Here is a 15,125-nt window from a genome sequence, read left to right as displayed (position 1 = left end):
AATTAAAAAAAATATACATAATTCAGGCAAACATTTCACAGGTGCACTGTAAAAAAAGTGCCCCAGAAATGGGAAAGAAAAATTACCTATTTTCGATTCCGCCGATTAGGTAATTACGAAGTATCTAATTTGATTTTAGGAAACAGCTACCTAAAACTGTTTTTAAGACATACCAATTCTAGATAATAATTGACCCTGATTTAACTATTTAAAAAATTCATGTAAAAAGTAGTAAACCCTTATTTTAATAATAATAATATTAATAATATTGATACCCGCTCATTACTTATTTTGGCTATCCATTAATATATAAAATAAAAATGAATCACAAATGTATGCAACAAGGTCTGTATTCTTATGGCCATAAACGATGACTGTTATACAATAAGAGCAACATAAACGATGACTGTTATACAATAAGAGCAACATATACTTACTGACTACTTCGATCTTTGTAGCATTCGATGAGACTCAAGAACACATTCAGTGCCGAACAAGAGTTTGTGATACGATCTGGTTCTTTCATGCAATAACTTTGGAGGAAAAATAGAGCTGACTTGACGTACTTGCTGTACTCGAGATCAAATATGTAGTATGCGGCAAGTAGGGCTAGAATGGCCTCGGTACTACTTTGGGATCCAAATTTAAAAAAAACTTGCCCAGCTGTCACAACATACAGCTCAGCCCCGATGGCGAGAATAAATGGAGCTGGCCGTTTAATTTCATCGATCGAGCTCTGCGTTGAGGCAGATTCCTATAAAAGAAAAAAAAAATAGATAAAACGAATGAAAATGAAAAAGTAACATAAATTTTAACTTCTCGTTGGTCAAAAAAGTGCCTGTGTGCATGTTTGTCTTTTTTCCTGGGTGTGATGAGTATCGTAAGAAGTTGCATTGCAACCCTAGACTTAGTTTCTTTCTCCTAGAACCCTAGACTTTCTTTCTCCCGTTGCCGTTCGAAATAACGCCGCAATCTTAATGTAAAAAATTGCTGAAAATAGAAAAGTTGACATCAATATAATAGAGTACAACTAAAGAGCTTACTTACCTGAAACTCCTCCTCTATACCACCTTTGAAGCGTGCCATACTGGGCCACTTCTGGAAAACACTCCGACTGACAGCTGCAAGTTGGTAAACTTGAGGGTGTGTGCCGTATGGTTTCAGGGAACGACCAACCTCCCTGCAGATTACATTGTACTCAATGTCGTTGAGGGCTGCCTTGCTTGACAATTTATTATCCACTATCGGACTAAAGCATGTTGGTAACTTGTAGTCCTTTGGCACCTCAAAACTCTGTGGTTGCTTATTCAGTGTTGATTGGGCTAGGGAAACTAAATCTTAGACGAGAACAAATAATACATATGAAGTAAATAAACATGTACTTACTATGAGCTAGTGTGCAGGGTCTTCTGTTTGGTAAGACCAAAGTGTCATCAGAGTTCTCATCAATGCCACTACCTGATAGACTGTTATCGTCTAAAAACACAAGTGTTAAATAATGATGACTTAAACAGCTGTAATACTATTACCTTGAGTTTCACTTCTACTGACGATGTCTACAGTGTAGTCTAAGCTCATAATGTTGTTCTCTTCCACAGAATTTTCAACGTTCACAGGGGGAGGATTAAGCAAGACTGTAACATCAGAGCATGTGCTGGTATTACATGAGGCTTTAGTTTGGTGGAAGTAACGAAAGCAAAAATTAGAAAGGAACAAAATAATTTAAATCATTGTTACCTTGGAGTGCATCAACATTCAACGCTTTGGGTTTTATCACACACTTTAACGTGGCACTGTCTTTAATAGGAGAGGTCTCTGACAAATTTACCCATTTTCCTTGAAATTTCAAACTCTGCTGCTTAAAACAAATTTCTGAGGCTCCGAACAATTGTTCCACGCGTTTACTTTTAAGCCGCAACTGTTGCATGACACAATCGATGTCACCTACAGTACCACCAGAATTTACAAAAGACACCTCAAAGCAATCGTTTTCTAATTTTTCATTTTCTTCCACTTCTACAAACACGCTCTTTACATGCCCTTGTTCAGCGCAAGCCATTTCTACTAAAAATACTTCTTAAATGGCTTAAAAAATACATGGAAAACGGTTAAATGTGTGGAGGGAAATACCTAACGAGGTAGGGTGAACGACAAGTATTGCAACTATTACAAATAGGGGCATCCTATAATAAAAGTGATTCGTCATGCGACGATGCCACATTTCTCTTATTTCCAATTATTTATGATGCAAACAATAGAAAAATGCCAAATTGCCAGTAAGTCAGGCAAGTCAGAAAAATTTTGCAGGCCAAATTGCTGCTTATCTTGATCTGTTACCATCCATTGATGTCCTTTGGTTTCATACCTTTAAGCGGATTCGAATTGGTATGATCGAATATAGGGCGAAGCAAACTGTTGTTTTATGTCCATTAGGAGGTGGGTCACGATGCGCTGCTGCGTTCGGTTTAATAGTAGCAATCATTAAAGACAAATGCAGGTTTCTATTCGTTTGTAAATTATTTCGCACTCTGTGCTTCGATTTACATCTTCAAGCATTTCGTGTTGCCCATCGCCCTGACAACTTTCATCTTTGTTTATTTAAAGATGAAATTATTGATCATCGAGTGTTTCATGTCCATAGCCCTGTTCATCTTTCCCTTAAAGTGACAAACCGTAATTGGTTGTACATTGCCACAAAAACTTGCTGTAGAAGTCTTGTGTTGACAGAATAAACGTTTGTCAATCCAAATATATCCAAAAAGCCAGATATGTGACTAGATAGTGCGTAATATACTAATATGTAATTTTAATTACCCAAAAGTATAGCATCTATCTGTTTTAGGTAATAGATATCCTCAAATGGAAAAAGGTTTAAAATAGGTAATTTTAAATTACCCATATGAGGTACAAACTACCAATCTTAGGTAATAGTACATAAAATAGTTAACTGCTACCAAATCTAGGTTTTTTTTTTTAAAGTTGGGACTTCGATATACCTAAATTCGGGGGTCATTTTTTACAGTGTGAACATCGTATAAAGTGAAACACATAAAATTTGCCAAATTTTGGCCTCTAATGCATACCACTGTTCACCATAAGTCATATCTAGCAAAAATTTGACTTAAAATTCCCTGACATTTTGACAGGCCATGTACTCTATACATATGCATGTATAATGCCTATGCCGACAGGCCCCATGTTGCAATGTATCAACTTGCCCCAACCCGGGGTTTATTCAAATAAAAATTTTTATTACTCCTTTATAATTGATTAAAACAAATCCATTGTTACAGTTCGATAGAGGACACAATTTTCTATAAAACTAATATTTTTTAAAAATTATATGCATACCAAGAAAAGATCAAATTGATGAATACCAAGCACGCAACTATTGTGGATTTGACGCAAAAAATTTCATTATTTTCTATTTCCTAAACTATTTGGGATAAATTTATAAAACTTTGCACAAATGTGCGCACGATAAACATCTTTGACTATGAATTATTTCAATAAAACCTCTTTCACACAATTCTTCTAAATTAGGAATTGCAAACTTGCCCTCCTGCCAACTAGCCCCACTCTCCCCTATTCCTTAGTTTGGTGATCCCATTTGTGGATTGTTGAAAAAGCCAGATATTTTTTAATGGAAGGGTTTGGACAATGTGAAACTTAAAATGACATTCTGATTTTTAGCGTATGACGAAAAGGAGCGTAGCCACGGGTAACATGCTTTTTTATTTCAGCTAAATTAATCTATATTCCGAAACTTTTAAATTTCGTCCTCTATAGCCGTACGCAAATAGCAAAAATTCTACAATATTTAACGATAACAGGTTAGTTGCTCTTATGCTTGAAGAATGATATCCCATCGATGGCGAATAACGATAGCTTTTTGGCAAAATTTTCAAGAATGTATTCGAGACTTTTATGAACTTCCCTGATGGGAAAACCAACATTTTTTATTGCTACGGCTCATGTGTCAATTCCCCTGATATTTTAACAGTTTAAAAATTAAGATTTGCATCTACAATGCTGCCTTTGAGGGCAGGATTCTGGGCGGAAAAGGCCTTTTTACGTTTACGTGCACTGTTAAAAAGGTTACAAGTTTTTCGGGGGTTTTAACCACGAAAAAATTTTCACCAATCGAATTTTTCGTATCCGCTGCGAAAAATTCGTAGCGGATACGAAATAACTGGGATTTAAAATACATTTTTTTTGGTAACATGAAATTTTTGGGGCTTAAACCCCATAAATTCGAACCCAAAAAATCAGTGTTTAAAAATGTATTACAAATAGAGAGAAAAGAAAGTAATAGTACATAGAAATATCGTAAAATATAATTTTTACTCATAATTTTATTGTGTTCACGGACTTTCAAATAATTACAGCAAAAGGTTTCCCCCCCAAAAAACTTAAAACCCTTTGAATTAGTCGTAAATTGAAAATTAAAAATTTTACAATTCAAATTTTTATCAATCGGTGATATTCGAAAAAAAAAATTAGGACGTAATATCAAATATTTCAAAATCTTTTCAAACTTTTCGCAAAATTTTTCTACTATCCACGCCCTTAAATTGTAGTTGAAAAGATATTTGGAACTAATATTGTATCAAACGGAGCTCAGTGGTAAGCAGTGTTTCGGATTTTCTAAATTTACCGGATTTGACTCAAATCCAAATCATTGCGTGTGTTTTGAAATCCGTTCCAAATCCTAAGCTCGAAAAAATCAGCAAAATCCAATCCAAATCAAATCCAAATCCAAATCCAAATCATTTTAAATTTGAGAAAATCCGATCCAAATCCGATCCAAATCCGATCCAAATCCAATCCAATTCACAATCAATTGTTAATTTTATGATTGCAACATGTAACACATAGTTACATACAAGTTCTTCTACATATTTCTGTGTCAAGGTAAAAATTTTTTAAATTTCCTTTTAATTTTTTTGACTTTAATCCCTAATTTAATATCAAATAAAAACCCAAGACTTAATTGGATTAGTTTACTTTTTAATAGAAGTTTTGCTAAAAAGTCTGTTCGACTTTTGATTTCTTACAAAATCCATATTTTTTTTTAACTATAATAACAGGTTCCTTTACATTTCTTCTTTACAGAAGTCCTTTAAATTTCTTTTTGACAGGAGTCACAGGACTCATAAGTTTCATATTTCGCTTTATGAAAAGCATTTTCGCGAAGAGAGGAGGCTTTATGCGATTTCTTGTAGCCGATGCAATGTCCGTGGCGGTGCTAAAGACCCGTTCGCTCTCTCCTCCCGAAGCGGGCACCCCGAAGAGCTCCCTTGCTATCAAAGCCAACAACGGGAATCGATGGGCGTTTACTTTCCAATAACCCAAGGGACTAAAGTGCAAGTCAGAAGGACAATAATTGTCAGGAGAATCTGACAATAATCTGAATTCCTTACCTTCTAATAGTTTTAATATACGATGACGAAATCACGAAATTTTTCAATCTAATAAAACGATAAAGAGTAGGGGAGAACGGGGTCAAACTGGACAAAAAATTTCTTTCCTCTTTATTTAAGATTTCTATGTTCTTTTACTAATATTTATTTTTAGTTAATGGTGCAGCACCTTCTTGGGTAACTCCACAATTTTTTTGTAATTTTTAAGTCTTAAAATAAACGAGTTATAAGGATTTTGATGAAGTCGTTTTTTTTTTAGTTTTTATTTAAACGGCGGGGCGAAACTGGACAGGGACGGTGTGAGATTGGACACTGCCAGTTTTCCTCATAAGGAGACATAAAATAAATTTAAAAAAAATATGGGTAGACTGCTTATTCAATATTTTATTCATTTATATTGAAATATTTGCAATAGAAATGAAAAATAGAGAGTTATGTCATTTGTACGAAATAGGGGGCTGAAATGGACAATTTGTAGGCGGGTAGAGTAAAATGGGAGGGCTTAACAGAGTATCGAGTATCGATTTGTAATCGATATCTTATTTTTTAGCCAAACGGGCGTATATGGCTTCTCCACAAGCACCTCCTACTCCAATATCGAAGTTGTCCGATATGACCCCAAAACTGTGTGTCCAAAATGACCCAACCCGGTGCTATTTAGTATTTCGTTAATAACTTAACACTGGAAAAACATTAAAATTTAAGTTTTTTATCAATCATTAAAGAAATGAATTGGCTATTTCACATATCATTATTTTATTCATTTGTAGTGTTTTTCACTTTAAAAATGCTTACAGTAATAGGGAAGAATATTACATCAAACAGGGCCATTTTTTTTATTCTGCGATAACAAGAACAATAATGATTCGATTTTAATCAATATTTTTTCTAGAACGTTAAACATTGCAGTCTATACAAAAATTTAAAAAAAATAATTTTCCATTACATGTAGAACTTAGGGTCTTTGTCCAATTTGACCCGTGTCCAAGTTGACCCCGTTCTCCCTTATATGTCTGGTCTTACACACGATGGAGGTAAGAGCAGAGGTGTGCGAAAGTTATCTTAACTGAAGTTAACGGAACGTTAACGCGTTAAAGTCAGGACGCATTAAGCTATTTCGTGATCCCAAATTCGTTTGTACGAGCGCGGGACCAGTAGACAGGCTTGTTGTCGCTAACAGTGAACCTGATGGTGTCACGATACACGAACCTCCAATTTTTCTGGAAATAATTGCTGGAATTCGCTTGACCATGTATGCTGGTATTTCTTGACCATGTTTTGAAACTAGCCGGCTTTCTTGTGATTGTTCGTCGTGGAGAGAAATGATTTATGCAAGCGGTGAATTCCCCATCGGAAATGATGACTCTTCTGATTCGTAGTCAATGTGGATAGTTCAAAATTGTTGTAGGAAATCATTTCCTTACAGTAGTTCAAAACCTGGCATTGGCATAACTATTGCGTTTCCTTTTATAGTTTTTCCTCTGTGGGCTACTACTATATCTGCCGTACTCTGTGGTGACAGGGTTTGGCCGTTTACAAGACGAATCTTCGATCCACAAAGAGTTTTTTTTGACAAATTCCGTTTTCTCTAGTGATTCAGGCGTAATTACTGTGACTGCAGCTCCTATATCAATCGGTGCCTTTGCAGTTACTTTCCACACTTTACTGCTTCCTTGAATAATCTTGTAGGATTCAGGTTGAACACGTACGTTTCTGGGTGGTCCGATTTTTCTTACAACGTATCTGGAACTGCTAAATTGATGAGAAGATTTCCCTTTGAAGTCGCTCCTGCGGCCGCATCTTCGGCCGAACCCTTGTAGTGTTCTGATTCCGGATTGTTGAAGCAGTTCGAGCAATGTGTCCTGACTTATTGCAATAGAAACGTTGCGGTTTTTCGTTTACAGGGCGACCTGTTGGTTTAAAAGGTCCCTTTGATTTCATTTGCTCGTTTTTCTCTTTTGAAATTAGCTTCTCGCCAGTCTCTTGAATTCATTCACGCATTGTCTTCATAAAATCTGCTTGCTGGTCTGGATAGACCACAGAAAGGTTTGGCAACTGCTCGTGAGGCTTCTGCGACTTCACTGTCCTATCTTTTAATCATCGTGTGTCTGACATGAGTGATGCCTCTGTATAGGATTTTGCTAGAGCAAAAAATTCTTCGCATGTTTGGGCTTCAGCGGATAAATTTTTCTGAAAAGCTTTGGTCAAAGTCTTCGAAAAAGATGTTCCAATCGGCGCGTTTCTGACATGTTCGGGTCGACCAGTCTGCAAAGGTTAAAAATTTCGAAGTAGTACCTAGTGGTTGGCTCATCCACTCCTTCACTCCTTGGGTTCTACTTCTGAGACTGGTCTCTTGAAGAAGACCGTAGTTATCTGGCATGAAATTCTTTAAAAAACACCGAACGTGGACCGGATACTGCAGGCGTTGCCGGGTTTCCTCCAGCAGCCGGTTGTGCTGCCGTGTCTTCCCAGTCATTCGGGATTCTTGCGCACCGGAACCGATTTCTGTCAGTATAATCCAAGTACATACTGAAATTATTTCGTTTCTCAGCATTGCCCCAACCGTTGTGGATAGAGATAATTTCGTAGCGCTCTAACCATTGACGAGCGTCTTCCATTGGGCTACCCCGAAAAATAAGTGGGCTTATGAATTTTCTGACATCTGCCATAGCTGCGCCTTGAAGTTGCTGCTGATGTCTTTGAGGTTGAAAAAGGTGTTGGGCTATCACAGGAACAACATGATGCGTGGGCTGACTTGAATCTGCTTCGGAGTCAGATCCTGAATCTGATTGATTTTCAGGGCTGCTGAAAAAAGTTCTGGATGCAATCGTCTACTTGGATCGCAAGGAAAACTAGGTAAGCGTAGATTTGGCTTTTTCTGCATCGTCTACAACCTAGAGCAGCACAACGTTCGTTAGCAACGGGTAACAAAAATTTCGTTAGCAAAAATTTGAAATTATACCAACATTGGATTTGTACATGGATATATATATCGTTTAAACTTGGGTTTCTGACTTTGGGGTACTATTGGCATTTCGATATTGAACACTAGCTAAAATTTGAAATTGTACCAACATTGGATTAGTATATGGATATATATATCGTTTAAACTTAAATTTCTGACTTTGGGGTACTATTGGCATTTCGATATCGAACAGCATCAAAAATTCGAAATTGTATTGACATTGGATAAATATTGGGATATATACATCGTTGAAATTTGGGTTCTGGACATTGGATTATTATTAGCTAGTCGATATCGAACAACAGGAAAGGTTCGAAATTGTATCGACATTGGTTTAGTAGGGGGATACATGCATCGTTTAAACTCAACTTTCTAAGGATGGCCCAGGATGGAATTGAGTTGATTTTTGAAAAACCACATTCCAATATTTTTCCAACCATGGACCAATCTCATGTAACTTATAACGCATTTACGACGTGAACCGACCTAAATTCCACATCGGATTAAGAATGGTCAGTATTGTTTCCTACCCGGGTTGAGCGTATTTGCCTTAAGTTTCAGTTTCCAGATCGACTCGCGTGGAACGAATAACGTTTTAGTTGTGTGGAGAAAAGGAATCCTCACGTTTAAGAGATGGTTGTGTAGGCGGGCTGCATCCTATGAGAACGCTTATAGCCTTGCTTCGAAACAGTTACATGTTCCACCTGCCAAACAGCCTTATATGTCCACCAGAACCCATTCCAACAAAGGATACGCAAGCGGATCCAGCGGCTGATTGCAATTGGGAAGACCTTTTGTTTTCAATGTTACGGTCGCATCAGTTGGAAGCCTTTGGAGTCTTCAAGCAGCTGACTACAAAAGACCGATTGTAGATCTATCAGAGACTGTGCTTCATCTGTTTAAACACTGACGCATATGTGTCACGTGACTGCAAGTTTGAGAAAACATGTTGTTTCTTGGGATTATTCCGACAAAATTTCGAGTCAAACGTTCAACAATAGAGACGAATCTAGGTGATTTAATGCGTATATATTATATGCGTATACACTGAGATATTATGAATTTATATATCTACATGTAAACAGAATCAAATATACTTGTATTCAATGTGAGTACACTGTGCTACCAAGAAATTATACTTCTATATGTAAACAGGATCAAATATACTTATATTCAATGTGAATAAACTGTGATATTATGAGTTTATACTTCTACATGTAAACAGAATCAGATATACATGTATTCAATGTGAATACTCAGTGATGTTATGAGTTTTTACTTCTATATGTAAACAGGATCAAATATACTTGTATTCAATTTGAATACACTGTGACATTATGAGTTTACACTTCTTGTGTATTCAATGTGAACACATTGTGATATTATGAGTTTATACTTCTACATGTTAACAGAATCAAATATACTTGTATTCAATGTTAATACACTGTGATATTGGGTTTACACCTCTACATGTAAACAGAATCCAATATACTTGTATTTAATTTGAATACACTGTAATACCATGAGTTTTTACTACTTTATGTAAACAGGATCAAATATACTTGTATTCAATGTGAATACACTGTGATATTGCAATAATTGAACCGTCACGGCGCTGACGTGAGGGCATTGGATTGCACACAAAAAGGAGATGCCGGAAGCATACAAATGTTGTTAGTCACAATAGAAAAGTATTCTGGTCAGCATTTGTGCGGGTGTTGAATGATTATTTTTGTTAGGATCCGGCAGCCAGTCACGTCGGCTGCCCGGATATGAAATGATCACTAGTAAAAAGAGAGAAAGGATAAGTGGTAGACTACTTAAAGTGCGGTTGTTTCCATGGCGACGTCTTGTTGATGCTGGGTAGAGGCCGCGTTGGATCTGGGGGCACGGGTAGGACTAGTAGTGAATGGGGTGATGGTTGAATAAAAAGGGAACGTGGCCTACACAACCAGTCTCAGTGTTGAAACGATTATTCTTCTCCACACTAGCTATTACCTCTCTACACGACAGCAGGGGGGGCACAAAGTAAACAACTACACACGCTTGCTAACAGGGAACTAACTCGAACATCTAAGGAACGGTGGGTTTTATACCACACCCAAGATGCGGACGCTATAAGGTTAGCGTGGGCAATAAAGATGAAGGAATGTGCCACCAATTCGCAGGCCATGCGAACTGGTGTGAAATAAAGAACAAGGCCAATGATAAGACTGGGTGTCATCGACACCTCGGTCAAGCGGAAGACAGTCATAAAAGAGATAGCGAGGGAAAGGAGGTCAATGGTGGGGAAAAGGAGTATAAGATTGTACAAACATTTAACTAAATGCAGTTAACTTAATTTTACTTCAAGTCTTAACTCTAGTGGGAGTCCTTACAATATTATGAGTTTACACTTCTTGTGTATTCAATGTGAATACACAGTGATATTATGAGTTTATATTTCTACATGTAAACAGAATCCAATATACTAGTATTCAATGTGAATACACTGTGATACCGTGAGTTTTTACTTTTACATGTAAACAGGAACAAATATACTTATATTGAATGTAAATACACTGAGATACCATGAGTTTTTACTTTAACATGTAAACAGAACCAAATATACTTGTATTCAATGTGAATACACTGTGATAACATGAGTTTTGACTTCTATATGTAAACAGGATCAAATATACTTGTATTCAATGTGAATAAACTGTGATATTATGATTTTATGCTTCTACATGTAAACAGAATCTAATATACTTGTATTCAATATGAATACACTGTGATACCATGAGTTTTTACTACTTTATGTTAACAGGATCAAATATACTTGTATTCAATGTGAGTACACTGTGATACCATGAGTTTTTACTTCTATGTGTAAACAGGATCAAATATTCTTGTATTCAATTTGAATACACTGTGATGTTATGAGTTTACACTTCTTGTGTATTCAATGTGAATACACTGTGATATTGAGTTTACACCTCTACATGTAAACAGAATCAAATATACTTGTATTTAATGTGAATACACTGTGATATTAGGAGTTTATAGTTCTACTATGGTCTATAAACTGGAGGTCTACGGACTGTCGTCTGCTAGACCCGATTTTGACGATTCGTCTGCTAATTTTTGAAGCAAAAATCCGGGCATCCACTAGAGGCGCTGACTGTCCGCATCAGTCATCAAATTACATTGGTAAGCCCGCGGAAAATAAGAAATTTTGCTTAAACATTTTGGTTTCAACTTAATTTTTGTATTACATCTGGATATCTTACACTGTGTAAATCGATACACTGATATTGCACATTAATAAACATTTTACACAACCAATTTTGACATTTTGCGGTGTTTTTGTTGCTTTTTTTTCAATTTTTGATTGTGACAGAATGTTGAAAGGGCTACTCAATATCGTTGGAAAGAAAACCGAGGCTTGTCCCGCCACCGTCTGTTAAGAAAAAGTATAAGTTAGCGGCCGATACAAGCGCTTGAATCCTCGCAAAGCTCTGCTATTTAGAGGAAGACAACAGAAAACAATTCCGCCTTGGCTTTTTCCATTGAATTGATTTCAGAGGACGAATAATATCGGCAAGAAAAAGAAAAAGAAAACCTGTTTTCTTCTTCTTCTTCTTGTTTCGCATCGGGAATGCGCGATGCTCTTTGTCGTATAGCGAGGACAGGCCAAAGAGGACGGCCTCGTTATCGTCGATGTAAATGCGCCTGAGCGAAAGCCCTTGAACAATCACAATTCGCCATTAGATTTCCTGATTCTTGTCTGATTGTTTGTCTTTCGCGCATTCCGCCCTCTGCGTATAAAATAGGCTAATAATTGTTTTGAAAATATGACAAAGTCTATAAATGAGCTGGGTGGGTTAGCGTGTTACGCAAACGCGCACGGAGAGATCAGTACGTCCGTCTGCGCGTTTCCATTGCTGCAATAGGTTGTATAGTTATATTGTCGCATAACAACCAGTTATGCGACGGGGCGCTGGTCCATCGAGCCATTTTTGAGCAGAACGCGCATCTGTGTGTTTATATAAAGAGGTTTATTAGATTCGGGGTATTCTTATCAAGAACCGCGTGCCGTCTATATATAGTAAGGGATATTTCCAGCAACTCTTTGGGCTGTCACACATTCCCAGTCACTATATTGCCGGCCAGCCAAGAAGAAGAAGAAGCAGAAAAAGAAAAACGCAGCGAATTTATCAAGAAAGGGAAAATCGGCTTTGATTCTTGTGTAAGAAGACGAAGACACGGCGAACGTCACCGCTATAGCCGATCGTTATTTAAAAGAGAAGAAAGAAATGGTCCTGAAAGTCCATAATAAACATGTTAACACATTTCACACAACATAGTTAACTTGTAGACTTGTCAGAAAATAATTAAAAACCAAAAACTTACTTTTCCAAATGATGCACCAGGTCCTAACCATGTCCTAACAATGAATTGTTATGACTGATGCGGACAGTCAGCGCCTCTACCGGATGCCCGAATTTTAGTTTCAAAAAATAGCAGACAAAATCTGGAGCAGACGACAGTCCGTAGACCTCCAGTTTATAGACCATGGTTCTACATGTAAACAGAATCAAATATAGTTGTATTCAATGTGAATACACTGTGATCTTATGAATTTATACTTCTACATGTAAACAAAATAAAATATAATTGTATTCAATGTGAATACACTGTGATACCATGAGTTTTTACTTCTGTACGTAACCAGGATAAAATATACTTGTATTCGATGTGAATACACTGTGATATTATGAGTTTATACTTCTACATGTAAACAGAATCAAATTGTTGTAAACTAACCGTAAGATAACGATCGTTCGAAAGGCGATGCGACAAAACGATCAAAACCGAACGGGCAGGGCGCAAGAGAAATTTATTAAACTTTAAAACTCAGACGAAAGACAATAAAAAAAATGAGGTGACAAAAAATGGCGACGAGACGCTACCGTTGCAAAATTGTGACTGCCCTTCTTGCCTGACACGTCATTCCCCTTGTAGCAGACGGCCCATTTATCTCCTTACCCATTCCTCTCAGTTCCCTGTTTGGGCCCCCCGAAGCCCTTGCGTAGCCTCATTAGAGGGCGCAAGCGGCCCAAAAGGATTGTCTCTCAAGGGTGTGTAGCAGTAGTTGTGTGTACTGACGTGTAGCTGAACGTCATCTCGTTTCACGTGTGTGAGATCGAAACCTAAGGAAGGGTTGCGGCGTATGCCTGGCCACTTCAGCGTAAGTGTCAATATATTTTGTCCCTAGTCATTTTTGTAGTCTTTTATTATTTAGCTTAGCATAAGTCCCTTTTCCACATTCGGCTTGTTTAACTGAAACCGCTCGCCAGTCGACGAGCCGCTCCATTTACCATCAGAGAAGGACTGATTGCAACATTTGGTGTCAGGAGTTGGGCACGGGCCATTGAATAGTTCTCTTTTCTTTTTTTTCATAATCTCTTTGTTTCGTAAAATCATTATTTTTCTGTTAGAACTGCCCGTGCGAAATTCACGTAGTTTTTTTTCTCTTTTTTTTCTTGTCGCGTCACCAGCCCCCTCCCCCAAATTTTTCACATCCCTTTCTTTTTTTTTTTTTTGGGTTGAAAACGCCCCCTCCCAACCCCCCAACTTTTCACGCGTAAAACCACGTGGCCTGTTGAGGCCTTGGAATAATTCGTGTCATTTTTTTGTGTGTGTGTGTGTGTGTATGTGTGGCTTATATAATCTGCGTGATAGCCGCCATTTCTTTTTTTTTCCTTTCGCGTTAATACGCTTTTTGCTCCGGTATTGAGCAGAGTTGGTATTATTTCGTTTCTTTTGCTCTAGTATTGAGCAGAATCAGTATTGATTCTGTCCTTTTTTGTTTTGTTTTGTTTGTTTGTTTTTTTTCTCTTTCCTCGATAACGCTGTCCAGTTGTCATGTGTCGTAACGACAACCACCACCCGTATCTGTATTTCGTCTATTTATTTTTTTTCTTTTTTTTTTTTTTTTTTTTGTATATTTAACTAACATTTGTTAGTAAGTAAGTGTGTGGAGTCCTATCGATAGTTCTTGGGAAATCATATGCCGCCTAAGCGTACAGATTCTTCAGTGCCATTTCAAATAGTAACGCGTTCAACCACCAGGACGGTAGCCACGCCGTTGAAACCTGCACGAGTAGTAGTGCCGACCACACAAGTACCGTCACCGTCCCTGCGTGGTGGCGTGAGTAGGCTCACTTATAATTTACCAGTTTCAGCAACTGCAGTTTCAAGGGTACCAGACATGGCGCTGCCCCAGGATCTAATTGATGCGCTGAGAAATCTCACAACGGCAATAGGCCAAGATCGACTAGCTGCCCAAAATCAGGCGGCAGATCTTTTGAACGCGTTGGACCAACAGCGTCAACAGTCGGCGAACTTGGTGCAACAGCTGGCCAACAATGCAGCAGCCGGACAGAACTAGCAGCAACAGCAAAATCTTCCCCAAGCTCCAGTTTTACCCATTCCACGTATAGCAAATGCGGCTGTCGACTCCATTCCATGCTTTGAAGGTAAGCTGATGGATTTTCCGCAAGATTTTATTGATTTCGTTGATAGGGTAGCCGTGGCCGAGGGTTGGACAGATGCGCAGCTTATTCAAGTAGCAGCAAAGCGTCTGTTGAAAACAGCGTTGGATTGGCATATTCACACAGGCCATACGCATGCAACCTGGGCTGACTGGTCTGGAGCGTTCACCACGAATTTTTCACCACGTTTACATGTTA

At 37.8% G+C, this 15,125-nt stretch overlaps 1 protein-coding gene and 1 long non-coding RNA gene across 6 annotated transcripts; both read right to left on the bottom strand.

Annotated features, from left to right (window-relative positions):
• Window positions 1–334: 334 nt before the first annotated feature.
• Window positions 335–2,261, bottom strand: LOC116936046. 5 transcript variants are annotated; one of them, XM_032943265.2, is made up of 6 exons: window positions 1,738–2,261; window positions 1,530–1,634; window positions 1,387–1,476; window positions 1,048–1,322; window positions 817–990; window positions 335–754 (listed from the first exon to the last, which is right to left on the bottom strand). In XM_032943265.2, exons 1-5 carry the CDS (start codon window positions 2,057–2,059, stop codon window positions 922–924), a joined length of 861 nt encoding a protein of 286 aa, XP_032799156.1. In that variant the 5' UTR covers window positions 2,060–2,261; the 3' UTR covers window positions 335–754; window positions 817–921. The 5 variants fall into 5 exon arrangements, with proteins under 5 accessions (XP_032799156.1, XP_032799154.1, XP_032799152.1 ...); XM_032943263.2 differs by having other exon boundaries at window positions 817–973; window positions 1,530–1,670; window positions 1,738–2,249; XM_032943261.2 differs by having other exon boundaries at window positions 1,530–1,670; window positions 1,738–2,247.
• Window positions 2,262–11,622: 9,361 nt separating this feature from the next.
• On the bottom strand, window positions 11,623–12,913 carry LOC116936047. Its single transcript, XR_006652597.1, has 2 exons — window positions 12,784–12,913; window positions 11,623–12,692 (listed from the first exon to the last, which is right to left on the bottom strand). It is a non-coding gene; the product is annotated as an uncharacterized LOC116936047 (long non-coding RNA).
• Between the last annotated feature and the right edge of the window lie 2,212 nt (window positions 12,914–15,125).

Source organism: Daphnia magna, unplaced genomic scaffold (assembly GCF_020631705.1).
Source record: "Daphnia magna isolate NIES unplaced genomic scaffold, ASM2063170v1.1 Dm_contigs021, whole genome shotgun sequence".
Classification (NCBI taxonomy): Eukaryota; Metazoa; Arthropoda; class Branchiopoda; order Diplostraca; family Daphniidae; genus Daphnia; species Daphnia magna.
Note: the sequence above shows the minus strand (reverse complement) of the source record. Positions and strands in the feature narration are given on the sequence as shown.